The sequence below is a fragment of the Lepidochelys olivacea genome, assembly GCF_965140295.1.
Source record: "Lepidochelys olivacea isolate rLepOli2 genome assembly, chromosome: 1".
In the NCBI taxonomy this organism is placed as follows: domain Eukaryota; kingdom Metazoa; phylum Chordata; order Testudines; family Cheloniidae; genus Lepidochelys; species Lepidochelys olivacea.
This window is the reverse complement of record NC_140411.1, coordinates 11,348,029-11,372,396: the sequence shown is the minus strand read 5'-3', so window position 1 is coordinate 11,372,396 and position 24,368 is coordinate 11,348,029. Positions and strand designations below refer to the sequence as shown.

Genomic DNA, 24,368 nt, shown 5'->3' with positions numbered 1-24,368 from the left:
GCTACCACCACCAAACTAATACTGGTTACTGGGGAAGAGCTGTTTGGACACGTCCTTCCCCCCCAAAATACTTCCCAAAACCTTGCACCCCACTTCCTGGACAAGGTTTGGTAAAAAGCCTCACCAATTTGCTTAGGTGACTACAGACCCAGACCCTTGGATCTTAAGAACAATGAACAATCCTCCCAACACTTGCACCCCCCCTTTCCTGGGAAATGTTGGATAAAAAGCCTCACCAATTTGCATAGGTGACCACAGACCGAAACCCTTGGATCTGAGAACAATGAAAAAGCATTCAGTGTTTTACAAGAAGACTTTTAATAAAAAATAGAAGTAAATAGAAATAAAGAAATCCCCCCTGTAAAATCAGGATGGTAGATATCTTACAGGGTAATTAGATTCAAAAACATAGAGAACCCCTCTAGGCAAAACCTTAAGTTACAAAAAAGATACACAGACAGAAATAGTTATTCTATTCAGCACAATTCTTTTCTCAGCCATTTAAAGAAATCATAATCTAACACATACCTAGCTAGATTACTTACTAAAAGTTCTAAGGCTCCATTCCTGGTCTATCCCTGGCAGAAACCAGCATACAGACAGACACAGACCCTTTGTTTCTCTCCCTCCTCCCAGCTTTTGAAAGTATCTTGTCTCCTCATTGGTCATTTTGGTCAGGTGCCAGCAAGGTTACCTTTAGCTTCTTAACCCTTTACAGGTGAGAGGAGCTTTCCCCTGGCCAGGAGGGATTTCAAAGGGGTTTACCCTTCCCTTTATATTTATGACACCCCTAATCATTTTTGTTGCCCTTTGCTGGACTCTTTCCAATTTATCCACATCCTTCTTGTAGTGTGGGGCCCAAAACTGGACACAGTACTCCAGATGAGGCCTCACCAATGTCGAATAGAGGGGGGTGATCACGTCCCTCGATCTGCTCGCTATGCCTCTACTTATACATCCCAAAATGCCATTGGCCTTCTTGGCAACAAGGGCACACTGCTGACTCATATCCAGCTTCTCGTCCACTGTCACCCCTAGGTCCTTTTCCGCAGAACTGCTGCCGAGCCATTCGGTCCCTAGTCTGTAGCTGTGCATTGGGTTCTTCCGTCCTAAGTGCAGGACCCTGCACTTATCCTTATTGAACCTCATCAGATTTCTTTGAAACCTCAACAGGTTTCTGCTGTATCGCTTCTTCCTCTCCAAGCTGTTCCCCAGGCTCATTCCTGAACAACTCTTTGGAATATGGCTCCAGGCCCACTCTGCTGCATGGCCTGGTATGGTGCTGGTTCCTGCTGCAGAGTCTGTTCTGGGGTCTTTTTCTGCTATTCTGCCCCCTCTGTCAGTCTTCTGGTGCTATCCACATCTCCTCTTCCTTCAGTCTGAAAATCATCATACCATCCCTGTTAGGAAGCTAGTCACTGTGGGCTCTAAGCTCAGGATGGGGGCAAGCAGCTATTTGAACTCTTTGTAGTAGGGGCTAGTAGTCAGGGAGTTCCAGGATCTGCCATTGTCATCCTTGGCCTGTGAGTAGATGGTTTTGAGGTATTTACTATGCTCCCTGCACTAGGTAGCAGTCCAACTGATCCCCACTCCATCAAATTCTTTGAGATCCTTACATATAATTTCAGGTTTCTGATGCTTCTTCTAAAATCATGGTCCTTGCTTTCCTCACACCATAGGTTAACCAGAACGCTGGCATGCTCCTCTGGCCAGATAGCAGCATGCTGGGTAAGCATCATGTATTTGGCTCAGCTTGAAGATTGAGCTCTGTAGAAAATGGAGCAAGTCATGTGGAAAGAAAGATTAATTGACCAGTGTAAATAAACTGGCAGGTAGCTACCTGTTCATAGGAGGGTAAAAGGAAGGAAGTAAACAGAAGAGGTGGAAGGCACAAGCCCTAGGAATTATGAGATGGTATTCGAGGATTAACCAAACACCCACTCAGTTACACATACTTTAGTTCCATGATCATTACGAAGTTAGGAAGTAGGCATACACCTTAAAACGAAACACATGCTTTTACCCATACCCCAGGAGTGCAATAGAACATCGGTTCAAAGGACATATAAGCTTGTGGCTAATGGTTTTGTGTGTGGATGGTAGGAGCGTTTGGGCTAAAACACATAAGAATGTGGTAAGTCTGCAGTGTAGACAGACCTCTGGAGCAAAGAATGTAACTAGCAGAATTGGAGACTGCACAGGTGCTGATTTTCCAAAGTGCTGGGGGGTGCTCAAACCCCGGCTCTGCCCCAGGCCCTGCCCCCACTCTACCCCTTCCTCCAAGGCTCTGCCGTGCCTCTTCTCGACCCCACTCCGCCCCCACCCCTGAGGATGCCGTGCCCTCGCTCCTCCCTCCCCCAGCCTCCTGCACCCCGCGAACCAGCTGATCGCGTCAGGCAGGAGGTACAGGAAGGGAGAGGGAGGAGCTGATTTGTGGGGGCCTCAGCAGGCGGGAGCCACTGGTGGGTGGAGGGGAGCTGATGGGCTGCCAATGGGTGATCAGCACCCACCGTATTTTTCCTGTAGGTGCTCCAGCCCCGGAGCACCCTCAGAATCGGCATCTATAGGAGACTGGAAAACTCTGGAAAACAAGGATGGTGGTGGATAACCCACTGAACATGAACTCCTAGTGTAATGCCCTAGCTAAGTGAGCTAAACCACTTCTTGGGTTTATAAACAGGGCAACACTGAGTCAGAGTAAGAAGATGGTATTACTTCTGTATCCAGCATTGGTAAAACCATTACTGGAACACTATGTCCAGTTCTGATATCCACACTTTAAAAAGGATGTTGCAAAATGGATGAGGATTCAGCAAATACCCACAAAGATGATTTGAGGTCTGAAAACCTGCTTTCCAGTGAGAGGTTTAAGAAGTTCAATCTGTTCAGTTTACAAAGAAAAAGGTTAAGAAGTGACTTGCATACAGTCTACAACAATGGGAGATGATCAGTGATAGTAGAGGCTCTTTAGTTTAACAGACAAAGATATAACAAGACCCAGTGTCTGGAGACTGGAACTAAATAAATTCAGACTGGAAATTTTTAACAGAGCAGTTCATTAACCTTGTGAGCAATTTACAAGGGGATACCATAGATTTACCATCACTGAAGTTTCGAAATAAAGATTGGATGACTTTCTAAAAGATTTGCCTAAGTCCAAGTTGAACATGAGATCCCAGCGTGATGCTGTGGCCAAAAGGGCTAATGTGATCATTAGATGCATCAACAGGGGAATCTTGAGTAGTAGTAGAGAGTTTCTTTGCCTCTGTGTTGGGCATTAGTACAACCACTATTGCAATATTGTGTCCAGTTCTGGTGTCCACAATTCAAGAAGGATGTTTGATGAACTGGAGAAAGGTCAGAGAATAGTCACAAGAATGATTAAAGGATTAGAAAACATGCCTTATAGTGATAGACTCAAGGAGCTCAATCTACTCAGTTTAGCAAAAGGAAGGTTAAGGGGTGATTTGATCACAGTTGATAATTGCCTACAAGAACATTAGTTTTTTGATAATGAGCTCTTCAGTCAAGATCCAAGGGTGAAAATCCTGATGGAGTATTTTCAGAGAAGTAGAATCACAGGAATATAACTCCCTTTTCTTGGAAAATGTAAGTTAATAAAAATTAATGGGAGAAGTGAAATAGTAATATGTAAGCAAATATGTCTGAATCACACTTAATGGAAAGATTTTTCATGAAATGTGCTACTGTTTAAAGATATCACATGGAATTAATTTCTCTTCAGGATGGAGATTCTAAAATGTTCTTTTCACTCCTAGTTTCGCCTTGAGGATTCCAATGAAACTTTAGTGACATTGAAGATGCTTCAATATATCCATTTAACAAGTGAAGTGAGTTATTATTTACTCTCCTTATTCTCATTTTTGGGACTCCTGTGGCTGACGCAGTGTTAGGACTGACCAATTGTACCTAGTCTAGGTTAGTAACCTACCCAATTCAAGGGAATGTCTTGTTATGCCTTTTCCTTTAGCAATCAAATTTCCTGTTTTTTGCTGGCATCGAGTAGAACCAACAAAATATAGTCCATCTGTGATGGGGTGTCTAGATCTCACACGGTAGCAGTCAGGAAGAGGTGAATAAATGGATCAGTTACATCTCTAGCTGTGATTAAGTGGATAATTAGCATTCGCTGTGATAAAAGGCTATAGCTTAGGCAGAAAAGGGAGACAACCAAACAGCAGGCTGGCCATTCAACTGGTTTTAAGCCAGCTGGACCTGTTTTTGGTAATGTTTGTTCCTATCTGGTACTGGATGTGGTTTTGTCTGGTATCAGAGCATGCTGCTCCACCTGTGCCAGTGTGATCTTGCACGCACAGTGCATGTGAGGTCATGACACAGAAGATGTCATTTTCCAGAGCATGTTGCTCTGCCACTGCTGGAATGACTTTCCATGTACTGTGCATCTGAGGTCACACCATCCTTTGTGCAACACAACCTCACACGCATGGTGCCTGCAAGGTCATGCTGGTAAAGGGAGGGGTGATACCCTCTGCAAAATGGCATCCTCCATGTGGAGTGACCTCACATGCACTGGACAGGCTGGGGTGGCATGGTCTGCAAAATGGTGTCCTCTTTGTGAGTTCATGCAAGGTCTCGGGGAGGGATTATGCAGGCAGGGGTGGATCTATGCTGTTTTGGAAGTACCTGGGTTCCCGGTATTCTGGGGATGCATCAGTGGCAACCCTACTAGAGAATCTGAGAGTTACCTTGAGGAAGTTCCTCAGCAGCAGACTGGGAAGAAGCTGACCAAGGAGATGGAGCTTTGGGGACAGAGGATTAGAGTGTAGCTCTGTGAAAGATGTCTGCAACCAGGCAAAGATAGAAGCCACCCAGGGAAGCACCAATGGATTGTAAGAAGTAGATCTTAACTGCTTAACACAGGGTCCCTGGGCTGGAACCCAGAGAAGAAGGTGAGCCTGGGTTCCCTTACCACTGCCCGCAGGAGGGGAGGTGTAAACCTCAGGAGTAAAGAGGCAAGGAATATTGAGCCTAGATCAGGCTTGAAGACCTAATCTAAAGTCATTAGACCTTAAGTTTTATTTGGACTTTTTGTTATCTCGGAAGGGGGTGAGGCTTTAAATGACTTGGTCAGAGGGCTGAGTCACAAGAAGAGACAGATCATGAGTGCATGAGCTGCTGTTGGGGATCATTAGCTTCCTCAGCCTGGGCTGGATACTGGCAGGGAGCGGGACATGAACACTGATCTATGCTTCCCAGTGGGGTTGCTAAGGACTGAACGACAGGGTGAAGATTAAAGATAATATAGGTCTGGCCCAACACCCAAACAAATATTTTGCCTCAGTTTTTAGTAACAATAATGAGGAGCTTGGGGGCAGTGTGGCTAATGGGAACAAGGATATGGAAGTAGAAATTACCACATCCGAGGTGGAAGCCAAATTCCAACAGCTTAATCAAACCCAAATCAGGCAGTCTGGATAAATCTCTGTTCAAAAATATTAAAGGAATTGGCACATGAAATTGCAAGCCCAATAGCAAGAAAATACAACCTAGATGGAGCTACTATAAGGTGGGTGCATAACTTGTTGGAAAACTGTTTCCAGAGAAGAGTTAACAGTCAAGCTGGAAGGGCATATCAAGTGGGGTCCCTCAGGGATCATTTCTGGGTCCAATTCTGTTCAATATCTTCATCATAATTTAGATAATGGCAGAGAGAGAACACATATAAAGCTTGTGGATGATACCAAATTGAGAGGGGTTGGATGTATTAGCAGGAGTGTGCTAAACAAGACACAATAAGTGATTCTTCCGATCTACTCTGCACTGATTAGGCCTCGTCCAGAGAAGAGCAACAAAAATGATTAAAGGTCTAGAAAACATGACTTATGAGGAAAGACTGAAGAAATTGGGTTTGTTTAGTCTGGAAAAGAGAACACTGAGTGGGGACATAAAAGTACATGAAAGATTGTTACAGGGAGGAAGGAGATAAATTGTTCTCATTAATAGGACAAGAAGCAATGGGCTTCAGTTGCAGCAAGGGTGGTTTAGGTTGAACATTAGGAAAAACTTTCTGCCTGTCAGGGTAGTTAAACACTGGAATAAATTGCCTAAGGAGGTTGTGGAATCTCCATCATTGGAGGTTTTTAAGAGCAGGTTAGACAAACACCTGTCAAGGATGCTCTAGATAATACTTAGTCCTGCCATAAGTTCAGGGGACTGGACTAGATAAATTCTCTAGGTCCCTTCCAGTCCTACGATTCTGTGATTCTATGGGACACTAGATGGAGAGGAGTCTGAGTTACTATAGAGAATTCTTTCCCAGGTGTCTTGCCAGTGGGTCTTGCTCACTTCCTCAGTGTCCAACTGATTACCATGTTTGGGGACGGGAAGAAATTTTCCCCCATGATAGATTAGCAGAGGTGCTGACAGGATTTTGCCTTTCTGTGCAGCGTGGGGCATAGGTCACTTGCTGGTTTGAACTAGAGTAAATAGTGAATTCTCTGTAGTCTTTAAATCGCGGTTTGAGGACTTTGGTAACTCAGCCAGACATTATGAGCCTATGGTAGGAGTGGGTGGGTGGGCTTCTGTTGCCTGCAATGTGCAGGAGATCAGACTAGATGACCATAACGGTCCCTTCTGGCCTTAAAGTCTGAGGGCAGGTCTACACGACAGCTTAAGTCAATCTAACTTACGTCATTCAAGGGTGTGAAAAAGACTCAAGTTACAGCAACCTAAGAGCTATCCACGCCGGCACTATGTCGGTGGGAGATGCTCTCCCACTGACATTGCTTCTGCCTCTCACGGAGGTGGAATAATTATGGCGACAGGAGAGTGCCCCGCCATCAGCATAGAGCAGCTTCACCAGATGCACTACCGCAGTGCAGCTGCATCAGTGCAGCTGTGCCAATGGAGCACGTCTAGCATAGAGCTGCCATGAGTATATCAAGCCACCACGAGTTTAGCCTCCTGCCAACTTATTGTTGGATTGTTCTCTACAACATAATTTTGTTAATGGTAAACCCTCTCTTCAGTTCCAGTTAAACAATATGCACGTGAGTGAAGCCCATCCCCCCCCATTCCCCGAACAGTGCATGAAAGTGATGGTATGTTCGTGCATGAGGCAGAAAGTACAAGTGACCATCGACAGAACAGAAAAGCTGTACACAAAATACTGTCAAATGCACAAAGTAAAGAAATGAAAAAGCAGATATTGTTCTAAGTTATTTCAGCTTTTGTAGTTACAAGTGTTGTTTGTAATTATGATATGTAAACGTTTTTCCAGCCAGAAATAAGATTTTCAAATCCATAAGCCTCCCTTTAACATTGTGATTTTAAATTGAGTCCTGCAGCTACTGATGATGCCAACAGAAATACACATGGGGAGGGACACCAACAATGTGGATCTATTAAGGATAATAGCTTCAAAGTTTTACATGTAGATGACTTCTTTTTAATACTTAATATTATGTTTTTAGATGTACCGTCCATTTGGTCTTCATATTATACTGGTTGGATTAGAGATCTGGACAGAAAGGGACCTAATAACAATTACTCACCTTTTGGATCAGGTTATTGGATTTTTTTTAAGCTATGTTGAAAATTTTCTTCAGCACCGGGTACATTTTGACCACACGGAATTAATTGTGTAAGACTTTTATCTTAATCTGTAAAAATATGTAAATACTGTGATTTACACTTATTAATTAGGATTTTAAAGATATTTTGCAAGATTCTGTTTGGAAACTAGAAAAAATATCCCCAAAAAGTATCCCTTATTTTCCGGTGTAACCCAGCTGACCATTTCAGTACTGGGTTTTCGCTTGCTTCTGCACCCAAAGTGTATGTCTACACTGCAATTAAAAACTCATGGTTAGCCCATGCCAGCGACTTGGGCTCATGGGGCTTGGGCTGCGGAACTGCTTAATTCCAGTGTAGTTTTCTTGGCTTGGACTGGAGCCCAGGCTCTAGGACCCTGCGAGGTGAGAGGATCTCAGACCTCAGACTGCAGCCTGAGCTGGAACATCTACATTGCAATTTAATAGTCCCTCAGCCTAAGCCCTGCAAACCTGTGTCAGCTGAAGTCTAATTACTGTGTAGGTGTACTCTAAGAACGTGGGGAGTTTGATAGTCTCTCACTTGCTTTGGAAAATCTCAGTTTATTCTAGAAACTGTACAAACATCCATAGATTTTTTAAATCCAGAAGCACCCATTGTCGTCATCTTGTCTGACTTGCATGACTCCGGACACAGGATTTACCTGAATTAATTCCTTTTTGGACTAGAGCATATCTTTCAGAAAAACATCCAGTCTTGATTTTAAAATAGAGAATCCACCACAATTTATGGTAAGTTGGTTATAAATATATGCCTTATTTCTAGTCTAAATTTGTCTAAATTCAGCTTCTAGCCACTGAATCTTTTACAGCTAGATTGAAGAGCCTCCTATTTTAAAATTTCAGTTTCTAATATAGGTACTTATAGCCTCTGATAAAAGTAAACCCATAATCTTGTCTTTGAGGGATTGAGCTCCTTCAGTCTTTCAATATAAACATGTTTTCCAATCCTTTAATTATTTTCCTAATTCTTGTCTGAGTCCTCTCTAATTTTCAACAGCCTTCTTGAATTGTGGGCACCAGAACTGGACAAAATATTCCAGTTGCCCCAGTGCCAAGTACAGAGGTTATATAACCTCTCTACTACTACTCGATATTCCTGCTTATGAGTGGTTCCTTGAGGGCACCCACTTAAAGTTTCTGGCTTCCAGCCACCACCTTTCTTGGGTGGAGACCCATGTGTCTCTCCCTCCTACTGGGGATTTTAAGGCTACAAAGCTCCCTGCCTTACACTGCGATATCCCTAGCAAGCCAGTCTGCCTAACGGCCAGCACCTATGCTTTCCTTTCTATCTGAGGGGTATGAACGGTATATTGTCAGCAGTTACAAGTAACCACACAGTTCTTTTTAAGCAAGTACATTTATTCTTAAATGTGACAAAGCTCTGTCCTTGCCTCCGTGGGTCCCGCGTTTCCTGGCGTATTTCGCTAGCCTCAGAGGCTCACTGTGACCCTCCTCTAGAGACAAGGGTCACAGTCTACTGAGCCATTTGCATCATATGCCAGCGAGGGAGGTGAGGAGAAGTTATCCTTCCTTGCACAGTCTCTATTGTCTCCCAGTCTCAGTGACTAATCAGGAGGCAAAGTGGGGGCTACTCCACTCTACTCCAGGCTCCAGCCCAGGGACCCTAATAGTATCAGCTATGGTAGCTGACCTTTTAAAAACATGACATGTACAATTCCCTGGGCTACTTCCCACACAGCAGCTCTCACTTCCTCAAGCTCTACTTCACCCTTACCTAAGGGCCTCCTTTCTTGTGCCTGATATGGTGTGTACTACTCAGCCTCTCCAACAGCGCAACTTCCTCCCACAGCTCCTGACATGCACCCCCACCTGACTAACTGGGAGGCTTTTAACTAGTTTCAGCCAGCCGCGATTGGCTTCAGGTGTCCCAATCAACCTAGCCTTCTCCCTGCCTTCTGGAAAGTTCTTAATTGGCCCCAGGTGTCTTAATTGACCTGGAGCAGCTGCCATTTCACTTATCCTGGTACCAGGGATTTGTTTAGCCTGGAGCTAATATATCTATCTCCCACTACTTTTCTATAGCCTTCTGGCCTTGCCCCGTCACATAAGGTAAAAGCATTACAGAGAAAGCATAATAAAAATAAACAGATTTAAACACACCTGGAGTCACCCATCAGTCTTGTGGGACCCTATTAGACCAAAGTTTTTTCCAACCCTTCGACAAGGCTTTTCTTTGTATGTTGATTTTGAATCAGTATATGCAAGTGCTTACAATCTGAGGTGCTTACAATCTGAGTGCATCACCTTAATCACACCCACACACACACTTTTTAGTTCCTGTAGGAGCTGTGGTAAGGCTGAGAATCTCTCAAGACATCTAGACAAACTCATGTGCAGTGCTGGAGAGGAGCTGGTACGCATGGCCCATGTATGTACTAGTGACATAGGGAAGGTAGGGCTTCTAGTTCCACATGTAGGGCCAGTTAGGCAGAATGGCAGGGTCTCAGTGCATGAGACTATGGTGTAGGGAGGAGGGTTTCAAGTTTATTAGGAACTGGGTAACCTTTTGGGAAAGAAGGAGACTATACAGGAAGGATGGGCTCCACCTAATCCAAAATGGATACAGACTGCTGGCATGTAAAATTAAAAAGGTCATAGAGGAGTTTTTAAACTAAGAGCTAAGGGAAAGCTGATTGCGGAAGAGGATTACAAGATTCAGACAGAGATATCCCTTAGTGGAGAATCAATTAACAGGGATTCTCTATATCCGAGTGAAGAGGAGAGGATAGACATTGATAAAATATAGGTAGGAACTGAAGAGAAACAGGTGAAAAAGAATCCCATTCAATTACATCACATGAAGGTAGAAAACTAAATATTGACAAACTTTATAAGTGTTTAAATCAAACAGTACCGTAGAATCTCTATGGATAGAAATTTCATCCTTGAATAATAAGAGTACATTCCTACTACTATACTATCAGCCACCTGACCAGGATGGTAACGGAGATTGTGAAATGCTCAGGGAGATTAGAGAGGCTACAAAAATAGAAAACTCAGTATTAAGGGGGGATTTCAACTCTCTGCATATTGATTGGCTCCATATCACCCCGGGATGGGATGCAAAGATAAAATTGCTGGACACCATAAATGACTGCTTCTGGGACCAACTAATCCTCTAACCAACAATAAAGAGGCAATTCTTTATGTAGTCCTGAGTGGCACACAGGACCGGGCCCAAGAGGTGAATCTATCTGAACTGCTTGTCAATGGGTGACTATAATGTAATTATATTTAACAACCTTGGATGTGGCAGAAATACCAAAAAAAGTCTACCACAGTAGCATTTAACTTCAGAAAGAGGAACTACAGAAAAATAAGGAAGCTAGTTAAACATAAATTAAAAGGAACAGTAACAGGAGTGAAATGACTTCAGACTTCATAGAAACTTTTAAAAAAAAACACCATAACAGAGGCTCAAATTAAATGTATATACAAAATGAAAACAAACAAAAACAGAGGACCAAAAAATGCCACCCTGGTTAAGCAGAGTAAAAGAGCCAATTAGAGTAAAAAAAGTGGAAGTCAAATCCGACTGAGGAAAATAGAAAGGAGCATAAACTCCAGCAAATCAAGTGTAAAAGAATTAGGCAGGCAAAAAAAGAATATGAAGAGTAATTAGAAAAAGACACAAATTAATAGCAATTTTTTAAAGTACATCAGAAGCAAGAAGTCTGCCAAACAGTCAATGGGGCCACTGGACAATTGAGGTACTAAAGCAGCACTCAAGGAAGATGAGGCTGTTGCAGAGAAGTTAATTCATTGCATCAGTCTTCACTTCAGAGGATGTGATGGAGATTCCCATACAAAATGGGAAATGACTGCTTAGGAAGGAGTACTGTGGAAAAAGATCTGGGGGGGGGTCACAGTGGACCATAAGCTAAATATGCCTCAACAGTGTAACACTGTTGCAAAAAAGCAAACATCATTCTGGGATATATTAGCAGGAGTGTTGTAAGCAAGACACGAGAAGTAATTCTTCTGCTCTACTCTGCGCTGATTAGGCCTCAACTGGAGTATTGTGTCCAGTTCTGGGTGCCACATTTCAGGAAAGATGTGAACAAATTGGAGAAAGTCCAGAGAAGAGCAACAAAAATGATTAAAGGTCTCAAAAACATGACCTATGAGGGAAGATGGAAAAAATTGGGTTTGTTTAGTCTGGAAAAGAGAAGAGTGAGAGGGGACATAACAGTTTTCAAGTACATAAAAGGTGGTTACAAGGAGGAGGGAGAAATATTGTTGTTCTTAACCTCTGAGGTTAGGACAAAAAGCAATTGCAGCAAGGGAGGTATAGGTTGGACATCAGGAAAAACTAACTGTTAGGGTCGTTAAGCCCTGGAATAAATTGTCAGGGAGGTTGTGGAATCTCTATCATTAGAGATTTTTAAGAGCAGGTTAGATAAACCCCTATCAAGAATGATCTAGGTAATACTTAGTCTTGCCTTGAGTGTGGGGGACTGGACTAGATGACCTCTCGAGGTCCCTTCCAGTCCTATGATTTTATTATTCTCACACCTGAGACATTCTTTTTAGGTGACAAATCTGAGGAGCTGTGTCAGTTGAGAAGGTTTTAGAACAAATCAATAAACAGTAATAAATCACAAGAACAGATGAGATTCATCCAAGAGTTCTGAAGGAACTCAAATATGAAATTGCAGAATTAATTGTGGTGTATAATCTATTGCTTAATTCAGCCTCTGTATCAGACAACTGGAGGATAGCTAATGTAACGCCAATTTTTTTTTAAAAGGCCTATGGGTAATCCTGGCAATTACAGGCTTGTAAGCCTAACTTCAGTACCAGGCAAATTGGTTGAACCTAGAGTAAAGAATAGAATTATCAGACACATAGATGAACACGATTTATTGGGGAAGAGTCAACATGTTTTTTGTAAAGGGAAATCATTCCTCAGCTGGCTATTAGAATTATTTGAGGGGGTCAACAAACAAAAATGATCTAGTGGATATAGCATACTTTTGCTTTCAGAAAGCTTTTGACAATGTCCCCACTAAAGACACTTAAGCAAAGTAAGGAATCATGGGATAAGAGGGAAGGTCTTCTTATGGATCAGTAACTAGTTAAAAAATAGGAAATAAAGGGTAGGAATAAACAGTCAGTTTTCACAGTGGAGAGAGGTTAATAACGAGGTCACCCAAGGATCTGTGCAGGGACCAGTGTTGTTCATTCATAAATAAGCTGGGAAAACGGATAAACAGTGAGGTGGCAAAGTTTGCAGATAATACAAAACTGCTCAAGATAGTTAAGAAACAAGCTGACTGTGGAGATTTACAAAGGGATCTCACAAAACTGGGTGACTGGGCAACAAAATGGCATATGAAATTCAATGCTGATAAATGCAAAGTAATAAATACTGGAAAATATCATTCCAACCGTACATACAAAATGTTGGGATCTAAATTAGCTGTTACCACTCAAGAAAGAGATCTTGGAATCATCATGGATAGTTCTCTGAAAGCATCTGTTTCATGTGTAGCAGCAGTCAAAAAAGCTAATAGAAATTTAGGAACCATTAGGAAAATGATAGATAATAAGTGAGAAAATATCATAATACCTCTTTATAAGTCTGTAGTACACTGTCACCTTGAATACCACTTGTAGTTCTGGTCACTCCATCTCAGAAAAGATATGTTAGAATTGGAAAAAGTACAAAGAATGGCAACAAAAATGATTAAGGGTATGGGACAGCTTCCATATGAGGGAAGATTAGAAAGATTGGGATGGGTTAACTTAAAAAAGAGACAACTAAGGGGGACTATCACAGAGGTCTATAAAATCATGAATGGTGAGGACAAAATAAATAAGGGAAATGTTGTTTAACCCTTCACAGAACACATGAACCAGGGGTCACCCAATGAAATTAATAGACAGCAGGTTTAAAACAAACATAAAGAAGCACTTCTTCATATAACGCACAGTCAACCTGTGAAACTCATTGACAGAGAATGTTGCAAAGGCCAAAAGCATAAGTGGGTTAAAAAAAGAATTACATAAGTTCATGGTGGAGAAGTCCATCAGTGGCTATGAGCTCAGGTGGTCAGGGATGCAACCATATGCTCTGGGTGTCCCAAAACCTCTGACTGCTAGAAATGGACTGAACAATGGGATTGATCACTTCATAAATTGCTTTGTAGTTTGAACTGTGGCCAAGGGGAGCTGCGGAGCTGTCGCTCAGGGCAGTTGCAGCGTGTGGAGCCCCCATGGCTGCCCCTCTGCCAGGAGTTGGAGGGACATGCTGACTGCTTCCTGGGAGCCGCACGGAGCTGGGCAAGGAGCCTACCATCCCCACTGCACCACCAACCAGACTTTTAGCAGCCCAGTCAATGGTGCTGACCAGAGCCACCAGGGTCCCTTTCTGACCGGGTGTTCTGGCTGAAAACCAGACACCTGGCAACCCTGTTATGCAGCTGCAATAATCTAGTGCGCGGCACTTGATGGATTGCTGTGTGGCTGCGCAGTCGCACAGCTTAGAGGGAACACTGCGTCTGCCATGAGTTTTCTAAGTAAGCTAGTCACTAATGGCTCAGATATCTCCTGTCAGCTCCTTGAATATTCTAGGATGTATTTCATCAGGCCCTGCTGACTTGAAGACATCTAATTTGTCTAAGTAATTTTTTATTTGTTCTTTCCCTATTTTAGCCTCAGATCCCACCTCATTTTCACTGGCATAAACTATGTTAGACATCCAATATCTACTAACCTTTTTGGTGAAAACTGAAACAAAAAAGTCATTTAGTACTTCTCCATTTCCACATTTTCTGTTATTGTCTTCCCCCCACACCCCATTGAGTAGCAGGTCTATCATGTCCTTGGTCTTCCTCTTGCTTCTAATGTATTCGTTGACAAAGAGCCTGTCTAAACTGACATGTTTCTGAAAATAGTTTCAATGCCCCTTTTTTCTGCACTACTGTAAACCAGTTCCCCAGTAGTGAAGACAATTTGGGCCAGATCAGCACATAATATAGATTGGTATAGCTCAATTGGGACCTGCACCAGTTCACAGCAGCTAAGTTCTGGCCCTATGAATATGAGAATGGAATGTATATTTATCCTGACTGCGTGACTAATATTTGAATATGGTGTCACATAAATAGCTAATATTTTAACATGGTCACTGCTCCCAGTGAAATACATTTCAGCAGAGATGTTTCCAATTGTTTCTGAGGGGCAGACTTTAGTCAGTAAGTGACTCTGGATTGGTGGACATTTATGTTATGAGAAGATGTATTTACAGGTGAGAATAAATTGTCGTCTTATCGTTCTAAACATAGGTTTATATATCACTCTTTTTATTTAGACTGAATGCATTTATAGCTGTAGAGAGCAGTGTAATATCAACAGAACATTCTATATCTTTTTTTGTATTTTGTACTGCAGTGGTGGAAGATACCCAGGATATGATGGATATTCATATGGAGACTATCTGTGCACTAATTTTCCCTCAGTAGCTACTGTCAAAGTATGTGAAGTATAGTTCGCAGTACGTACACTTTGAACACTGATAATTTAATTAACACTATGCTAATAATTCATAATTTCATAGATTTTAAGCATAGAAGGATGGTCGAGTTTAACATTCTGTATATAACAGGACATTAAATTTCACCCAGACATCCCTATATTAATCCCAATAACTTGAGTCAGGCCAAAGCATTTCAATCCTCAGAAGACTAAACTATTGTGTACCACAGGCAGACCACAGGAAAGACACAGGTGCCACCAAGGCCCTTGCAATGACAGAGAAACAACTAGGTGGAAGATGTCTAGATGATCTTAGCAGGTTATTCATGCCCCATGCAGAGGAAGTAAATCAAAAACAAACAAAAAAAACCCAAGGTCCCTGCTGATCTGATCTGTGAAAAAGTTCCTTCCCAAACCCAAATCTGGTAATCAGTTAGACCCTGAGCCATGAGAGCAAGACCCACCAGTCAGACATCTGTACTACCTAAAAGCATTGGTTCAGCCATTCAGTGCCCCATCTCCAGCTGTGGACAATCTCTGATCTTTCAGAGGAAAATGAACTCCCCCTGCTTGGATACATCTGGCCAGTTGTGATTAAAGCATATATTTTATAAAGATATCTAACCTGATTTTAAAGACTCTAAGAAATTATTCAGTTCCAGTGTTCAATTATCCTTGCTGCTAGGAAATTGCACCTTTTTTCAAGGTTGAATTTGTCTAACTTCAACTTCCAACCATAGGATCTTATTATGGCTTCATCAACAAGATCGAAAACCCCAACAAGCTATATACACAGTCATCAACTCACCTCTCAACCTGCTCTTCAATAAGCTGAATAAGTTGAGCTCTATAAGCTTAACATCATAAGGCTTGTTTTCTAGTGTGTGGATCATATTTATGGCTCTCCTTTAAAATCTCTCCAGTGTTTCCACAAAGTGTGCACACTAGAATTTGACACAGAATCCTAATAGCAATCATAGAATATCAGGGTTGGTAGGGAACTCAGGAGGTCATCTAGTCCAACCCCCTGATCAAAGCAGGACCAATCCACAACTAAATCATCCCAGCTAGGGCTTTGTCAAGCCTGACCTTAAAAACCTCGAAGGAAGGAGATTCCATCACCTCCCTAGGTAACCCATTCCAGTGCTTCACCACCCTCCTAGTAAAAAAGATTTCCCTAATATCCAACCTAAACCTCCCCCACTGCAACTTGAGACCATTACTTCTTGTTCTGTTATCTGCTACCATGGAGAACAGCCTAGATCCATCCTCTTTGGAACCCCCTTTCAGGTAGTTGAAAGCAGCTATCAAATCCCCCCTCATTCTTCTCTTCTGCAGACTAAATAATCCCAGTTCCCTCAGCCTCTCCTCATAAGTCATGTGCTCCAGGCCCCTAATCATTTTTGTTGCCCTCTGCTGGACGCTTTCCAATTTTTCCACATCCTTCTTATAGTGTGGGGCCCAAAACTGGACACAGTACTCCAGATGAGGCCTCACCAATGCTGAATAGAGGGGAATGATCACATCCCTCGATCTACTGGCAATGCTCCTACTTATACAGCCCAAAATGCTGTTAGGCTTCTTGGCAACAGGGGCACACCATTGACTCATATCCAGCTTCTCATCCATTATAACCCCTAGGTCCACAAGAGAAGAGGCACTTCTTGATTTAGTCTTAAGTGGAGTGCAGGATCTGTTCAAGAGGTGAATAGCTGGACTGCTTGGTACTAATGGCCATAATATAATTAAATTTAACATCCCTGTGGAGGGGAAAACACCACAGCAGCCCAACACTGTAGCATTGAATTTCAGAAAGAGGGACTACACAAAAATGAGGAAGTTAGTGAAACAGAAATTAAAAGGTACAGTGCCAAAAGTGAAATCCCTGCAAACTTCATGGAAACATTTTAAAGACACCGTAATATAGGCTCAACTTAAATGTTAAAATGACCCCAAATTAAAAAACATAGCAAGAGAAGGAAAAAAGTGCCACCATGGCTAAACAACAAAGTAAAAGAAGCAGTGAAAAGCAAAAAGGCATCCTTTAAAAAGTGGAAGTTAAATTCTAGTGAGGAAAATAGAAAGGAGCATAAACTCTGGTAAATGAAGTGTAACAATACAATTTGGAAGACCAAAAAAGAATTTGAAGAACAACTAGCCAAAGACTCAAAAAGTAATAGCAAAAAAAATATATAAGTACATCAGAAGCTTGAAGCCTGATAAATAATACTGGGACCACAGGACAATCAAGATGCTAAAGGAGCACTCAAGGATGATAAGGCCATTGCGGAGAAACGAAATGAATTCTTTGCATCGGCCTTCATGGCTGAGGATGTGAGGGAGATTCCCAAACATAAGCCAGTCTTTTTGGTGACAAATCTGAGGGAACTGTCCCATCTTGAGGCGTCATTAAAGGAGGTGTTGGAACAAATTGATAAACTAAACAATAATAAGTCACCAGGACCAGATGGTATTCACCCAAGAGTTCTAAAAGAATGCAAATGTGAAATTGTAGAACTACTAACTGTAGTTTGTAACTTATCATTTAAATCAGCTTCTGTACCAAATGACTGGAGGATAGCTAATATGATGCCAGAGGTGATCCGGGCAATTACAGCTCAGTAAGCCTGACTTCAGTACTGGGCAAACTGGTTGAAACTATAGTAAAGAACAAAATTGCCAGACACACAGATGAACATAATTTGTTGGGGAAAAGTCAACATGGTTTTTGTAAAGGGAACTCATGTCTCACCAATCTACTAGAATTCTTTGGGGGGGTCAACAAGCATTTGGACAAGGGGGATCCAGTGGATATAGTGTACTTAGATTTTCAGAAATCCTTTGACAAGGTCTCTCACCAAGGTTCTTAAGCAAAGTAAGCAGTCATGGGATAAGAGGGAAGGTCCTCTCATGGATTGGTAACTGGTTAAAAGATAGGAAATAAAGGGTAGGAATAAATGGTCAGTTTTCAGAATGCAGAGAGGTTAAATAGTGGTGTTCTCCAGGGCTCTGTACTGGGACCACTCCTGTTCAACATATTCATAAATGATCTGGAGAAAGGGGTAAACAGTGAGGGAGCAAAATTTGCACATGATACAAAACTACTCAAGATAGTTAAGTCCCAAGCAGACTGTGAAGAGCTGCAAAAGGATCTCTCCAAACTGAGTGACTGGGCAACAAAATGGCAGATGAAATTCAGTGTAAATGCAAAGCAATGCACATTGGAAAACATAATCCCAACTATACATATAAAATGATGGGGTCTAAATTAGCTGTTACCACTCAGGAAAGAGATCTTGGAGTCATTGTGGATAGTTTTCTGAAAACATCCACTCAATATGCAGTGGCAGTCAAAAAAGCGAACAGAATGCTGAACATCATTAAGAAAGGGTTAGATAATAAGACAGAAAATATCATATTAACTCTATATAAATCCATGGTATGCCCACATCTGGAATACTGCATGCAGATATGGTCACCCCATCTCAAAAAAAAAAAGGATATAGTGGAATTGGAAAAGGTTCAGAAAAGGGCAACAAAAATGATTAGGGGTATGGAACGGCTGCCTTCTGAGGAGAGATTACTAAGACTGGGACTTTTCATCTTGGAAAAGAGACGACTAAGGGGAGATATGATTGAGGTCTATAAAATCACGACTGGTGTGGAGAAAACAAATAAGAATGTATTATTACTACTTTTCATAACAAGAACTAGGGGTCACCAAATGAAATGAATAGGCAGCAGGTTTAAAACAAACAAAAGGAAGTATTTTTTCACACAACACACAGTCAATCTCTGGAACTCCTTGCCAGAGGATGTTGTGAAAGCCAAGACTATAACAAGGTTTAAAAAGAACTACATAAGTTCATGGAGGACAGGTCCATCAATGGCTATTAGCCAGGGTGGGCATGGATGGTTTCCCTAGCCTCTGTTTGCCAGAAGCTGGGAATAGGTGACAGGGGATGGATCACTTGATGATTACCTGTTCTCTTCATTCCCTCTGAGGCACCTGGCATTGGCCACTGTCAGCAGACAAGATACTGGGCTAAATGGACCTTTGGTCTGACCCAGTATGGCCATTCTTATGTTCATAAGGCACATCACAGGTAATTAACCATTAGGACAATTTATTGACCATTGTGATGGATTTTCCATGACATGGAGTCTTGAAATCAGGAATTAATTTCCTTCTAAAAGAAATGCTTCAGCACAACCAGAAGTTCTTCCTCAAGTGATGGTTCCTATGTGTATTCCACACATGGGTATGCATGCATGCCATACACTTGAGTCTGGAAATTATTCAAAGTAGTGTCCGTTGACCTGCACATGTGTAGTAGTTCTCCCCATGCTCTTGACCATTTAAGAGACAGTGTAGGTAAATGCTTTTTCAGTTCCTTCTTACCCGCTGCCTGGGCTTAGTCAGAATCATGTCCTCCTTCACTCTGTGTACAAACTGTAAAGTAAAAATATTTGTAAATATCTTAGCTTAAGTAGTTTGTAGTTAGTATTGTTTATAGGTAGTATAGAGTAGTTCCGCCCAGCCCCCTGTCGGGGGACGTTCTCCCCGTTCTGGGATTATACACAGAGTCTGGAATTCAAGAGTTGTCTCTCCTCCCTTTGCTCTTTCTCCATCTGTGATGAGCATCTGCGGTGCCTGTACTTTCTGTGTGAGGCACATATTGCTGCAAAGTGATCTTTTCTACCCAGAACTCAAGAAGCCTAGGCGCTTTGACTTAGAAAGTTTCTGATGGAGGAGGTTATGAGGCCCTCCTCTGATCTGGGTCCAGGAGACCACCATATACTTCAGCCTCAACCAACCAGCAGTGCCCCTCCGAGCATTTGCCTTGGAGCAGAGCCTCTAACCTTGAAGTCCAATGAGTCTTCCTCGAGGGCTCCCCATGACAGTAGAGGGCACTCCCATGGGTGCAAGGACAGATCTCCACAGAGGAATGTCCATAGGAAATGCGTTCCCTCCCTGAGATAGTCCAGGTCGGGTGAGACATCACATATGGAACCCATGGAACAGGCTCCATCAAAGATCCCCAGATTGGAGGGCAAGGTGCACAGAAAGAGGGATCCACTAGTTTCAATGGTGACTGTGGTACTGAAATAGAAAGACAGATGCTTGCCAGTTCCTTCTGTGAGTGAAGGGCCAGACTCATCATCGGTACTGCCTTGTTCATCTAAAAACAGTTTAGCTGAAACAGATAAGCTAGGTCCTTCAGGCGTGTCTGTTGGACTACCATGGGCCATACAGAGACTTACATAACACTGGAGGATATAACACTGGAGGATATATTTCTCCCACACCCTTACTCTTCACTCCTCCTTGGCTCTGCCCTACTAACTGATGTTTTTACTCTGGAAGATGAATCTATGCCGATATCCCAAGAGCGGTTCCATCTCCAACCATGGGGCCAGAGTACCCCGGTACTGATGGCATCGCCACTACTGAGGGAACAGTCCTCTGAATCAGCGGAGTCAGAGGAGATATATGCACCAGTATCTCTTCAGAGGTACAGGAGCCTGACCGACAATCAAGAGGATATGTTCACCACTCCTCTGGGTATGACTCCCTCCCCAAGCAACCGCTGGTACTGATTCCCTTGGCAGTCCTCTGCAACCAGTGGATCCCTCCTTCTGGTTTTATTGGTGCCCATGGGATCCATATATCAGGCATCTGGGCCATTCTCAGAGGTAGTACCACTCCTCCCCCTCTCGCTCACTGGTTCCATTGGTGTACGAGGAGAAAGAGCCAGAACTGCTTCCACTGGTACTGATGGTTCCAACAGGAGCTTCTTCATCATCTCTGGACCATGCTGTCACTTCTTCATCACATTCTCTGCCAGATAACCACCATCAGTACCAGGAGCTGTTACAGCAGATTGCAAATGATCTACAGATCCCATTTAAAGAGGTCCAGAACCTTCAACACCAGCTCCTGGACATCTTGCAACTGCAAGGACTGAGTAAGGTGGCCCTTCCGATTAAAGAGGCTATATTAGAGCTGGATGGCGTGGTTTGGCACACACAAACATCTTGTGCGCATACACCAAAAAGGGCTGAGAGGCATTTTGTTCCTGCCAAAGGAGCTGACTTTGTTTTCCCATCCTGCCCCCAAATCAGTGGTACAGGCAGCTACAGAAAGAGTCACAACTCATCCCCCTACGTAGATCTCTTAAAGGGATATCTCCCTATTAGGCACATGGATTACAATTACATTGGCCTCTGTAATCCCCTCTCTTCAGGAGGGGATGTGGTTTGTGGCTCTTGACACGAAGGACACGTATTTCCATGTGAACATTCACCACTCACACAGGAAGTTCCTGCATTTCATGGTTGGCCAGGAACACAACCAGTTTCAGGTCTTCCACTTTGGGCTTACTATAGCACCCAAGATTTTAATGAAAATTTTCTCTGTGGTAGTAGCCCAGATGAGGTGCCATGGCTTAACTGTGTTCCCGTACTTGGATGACTGGCTTCTGGTAGGCCAGTCTCATCAGGCAGTCCTGTCAGCAACAGGATCTCTTCTGCAACTTGTTGCTACCTTAAACATTTGCATAAATGAAGAAAAGTCCATTTTATCTCCCACAAGGACAATAAAAGGAGCATGTTTTATAGGAGCATGTTTGGACTTGGTCTTTGGTAGAGCATTCCTCCCCAGAGACAGATTTTATGCAATGAGGAACCTGATTTCCCATGTCACCGACAGACCATGAATTATGGTGCCAGGTGTCTCCTTCTGTTAAGCCACATGGCTGCATGCACCTACATGACACATTTCACCAGTCTCCACTTGCAGTGTCTGCAAGCTTGGCTCCACTTGATTTACTGACCAAACAGGGACCACAGTTCCAAGGTGACTGTTCCCACCAGAGTTCTCACCTCCCTTACTTGGTGGTTGAACCCAAACAAAGTCATGGTGGGGACTTCTTTCATCCCTCCCACATGCAGGAAATAGTGTCAGACGCCTCCCTTATGAGGTGGGTTGCTCACCAGGACTGCCACACCATTCAGGGTGCCTGGATACTGCGAGAGGCAAGGCTACATATAAACGCACTGGAACTGAGGGCCGTCCACCTTGCATGCAAGGCTTTCCTTCCCCTCCTACACTCGCTACACGTATAGATATCATTGAACAGTATCACTGCTGTGATGCCTATAAACAAACAAGGAAGAGCAAGATCTCATTCTCTTTGCCTGGAAGATGTCAGACTTTGGAACAGGTGTATGAGAAACCATATCACAATATAGGCCTTGTACCTCCCAGGTGTTCACAGCTCCTTAGCAGACAAACTAAGCAGAATCTTCTCTGCAGATCATGAATGAGGGATTCATGACACAGTCCTAACTAAGATATTTACACAGTGGAGTACTCCACTATGGGACTGATTTGTGTCCCAGATTAAAGGAAGTGTATTGCTCCAGGGGAGCCATGGGTTGCAACTCCCAGGGTGACCCTCTCCTGCTTTCCTAGACGGATGGCCTCAGATACGTGTTTCCTCCCATCCCCCTACTCCCAGAAATCATAGGGAAGATCCATTGCGACAAAGCCAACATCATTCTCCTAGCACCTTACTGGCCCAGACAGTTCTGGTTCACAGAACTTCTAGATACGTCCATCTGCCCACCTATCAGGATCTAACCATTTACAGATCTCCTAACCCAAGGAGGGAGGGATCAAGCACCCCAACCCGAGCTCTCTCCACCTCATGATCTGGTGATTGGATGGGCATCCAAAATAGAATGCTTATGCTCCACCCCTGTTCAGGAAATCATTAAGCAAAGTAGAAAGGATTCTACAGGAACCTGCTAACTAACCAAATGGAGGCACTTTTCGGCCTATGGATGTCTCCACCAATGTTTGCTGGATACCATTGGCATTCCAATTGACCTAAGCTATCTCCTATCCTTGAAGACTTCAGGTCTAGCTCTTACTTTGCTGTGGGTATACCTAGCAGTGATTAGTGCCTTCTTCCCTCCAGTGGAACAACATTCCTTCTTTCTCACCAACTACTGTACAATTTATGAAGGGCTAGATCAGGCTATTCGCACTGATCATTAAGGCTATACCGCAATGGGACCTTGTCCTTGTCCTGTCAACACTCACAGGTCTGCCCTTCGAACCTATGGCAACAGAAGGGTACGTGAACGAGGAGCCATCCTCGCAGACACTCTCTATACAGTGTTTCACAGAGAGAAGATTTCTCTTCAGTTACACCCCATATTTCTCCCCATGATTGTTTCTAAATTCCACATCAATCAAACAATACAATTTACTGTATTTTTCCTGAAACCCCTTGCTTCTGAAGACAAGAGACTTCACTCTCTTAATGTCAGGTGCACCCTGGCATTCTATATGCAAAGAAACAAACCCATTAGAAAATCTCAGCTTTTTTATTGCCATAGCTGAAAGATCGCATGGGCAAGATATATTCTCCCAGAGGATTTCTAAGTGGGTTTCAGGATGCATATTGGAGTGCTACAAAATATCAAGAATTCCTCCTTCCCTGGGGATATGACACCTCACTCCATGTAAGCATAAGCAGCCTTGACAGCATCCCTATCTGATGTCCTGCTTTGGGACATTTGCAGGGCAATGACTTGGAGTTCTGTCCACATGTTTGTGACACATTACACTGTAATGGATTGACTGTGGATGAAGCGGTAGGAATGGCATTTTTGTGTCATCTTCCTTGCACTCTCCTCCAGTCTGAACACTGCTTACCAGTCACCCACATGGAGAATACACCATCATTTGAAAAAGAAGTGGTGAAAGTTACTTGCTGTAACTGGAGGTTCTTCAAGATGTATTGTCACTATCTGTATTCCACAACCTGCCCTCCACCCCATCTGCTTCAGATCCTGTTGGATTTGCTGTAAGAAGAGAAATTGGAGAGGCATTGACCCATGCTGCCTCTCATACCATCAGTTAGTAGCATGAGGAAAACTCCTGCCTATATGCCAGTCAATGGACACTGTTTTGAAGAATTTCCGGACTCACGTGCATGGTGTGCACGCATACCCATGGGTGGAGTACAGATAGGGACCACACATCTCTAAGGACATCCAGTTACAGTAAGTAATCTCCACTTATAGGCTTGATGTAGAGGAATTATGGGATGAAATTTTATGGCCTGGGGACCTTGGCGGAGCTAGGCATATCACTCGTAAGTAGTTCATTTTTTCCCCCTGTTAAAAGGATCTCAGAGAATAGTGTGAAGAAATTATTCCTTCACTCTGAAAGTTCTCTTTTCGAATTCTGCAATGTTC

At 43.0% G+C, this 24,368-nt stretch overlaps 1 protein-coding gene across 1 annotated transcript in view; it reads left to right on the top strand.

The window, feature by feature from the left end:
• The window catches only part of LOC311514748 (disintegrin and metalloproteinase domain-containing protein 20-like), a 135,819-nt gene that overhangs the window by 25,165 nt on the left and 86,286 nt on the right, over window positions 1–24,368 (top strand). The window contains exon 8 of the mRNA XM_084617441.1: window positions 3,780–3,851. Coding sequence (XP_084473567.1) covers window positions 3,780–3,851 — 72 coding nt within the window. The remainder of the gene's footprint in view (window positions 1–3,779; window positions 3,852–24,368) is intronic.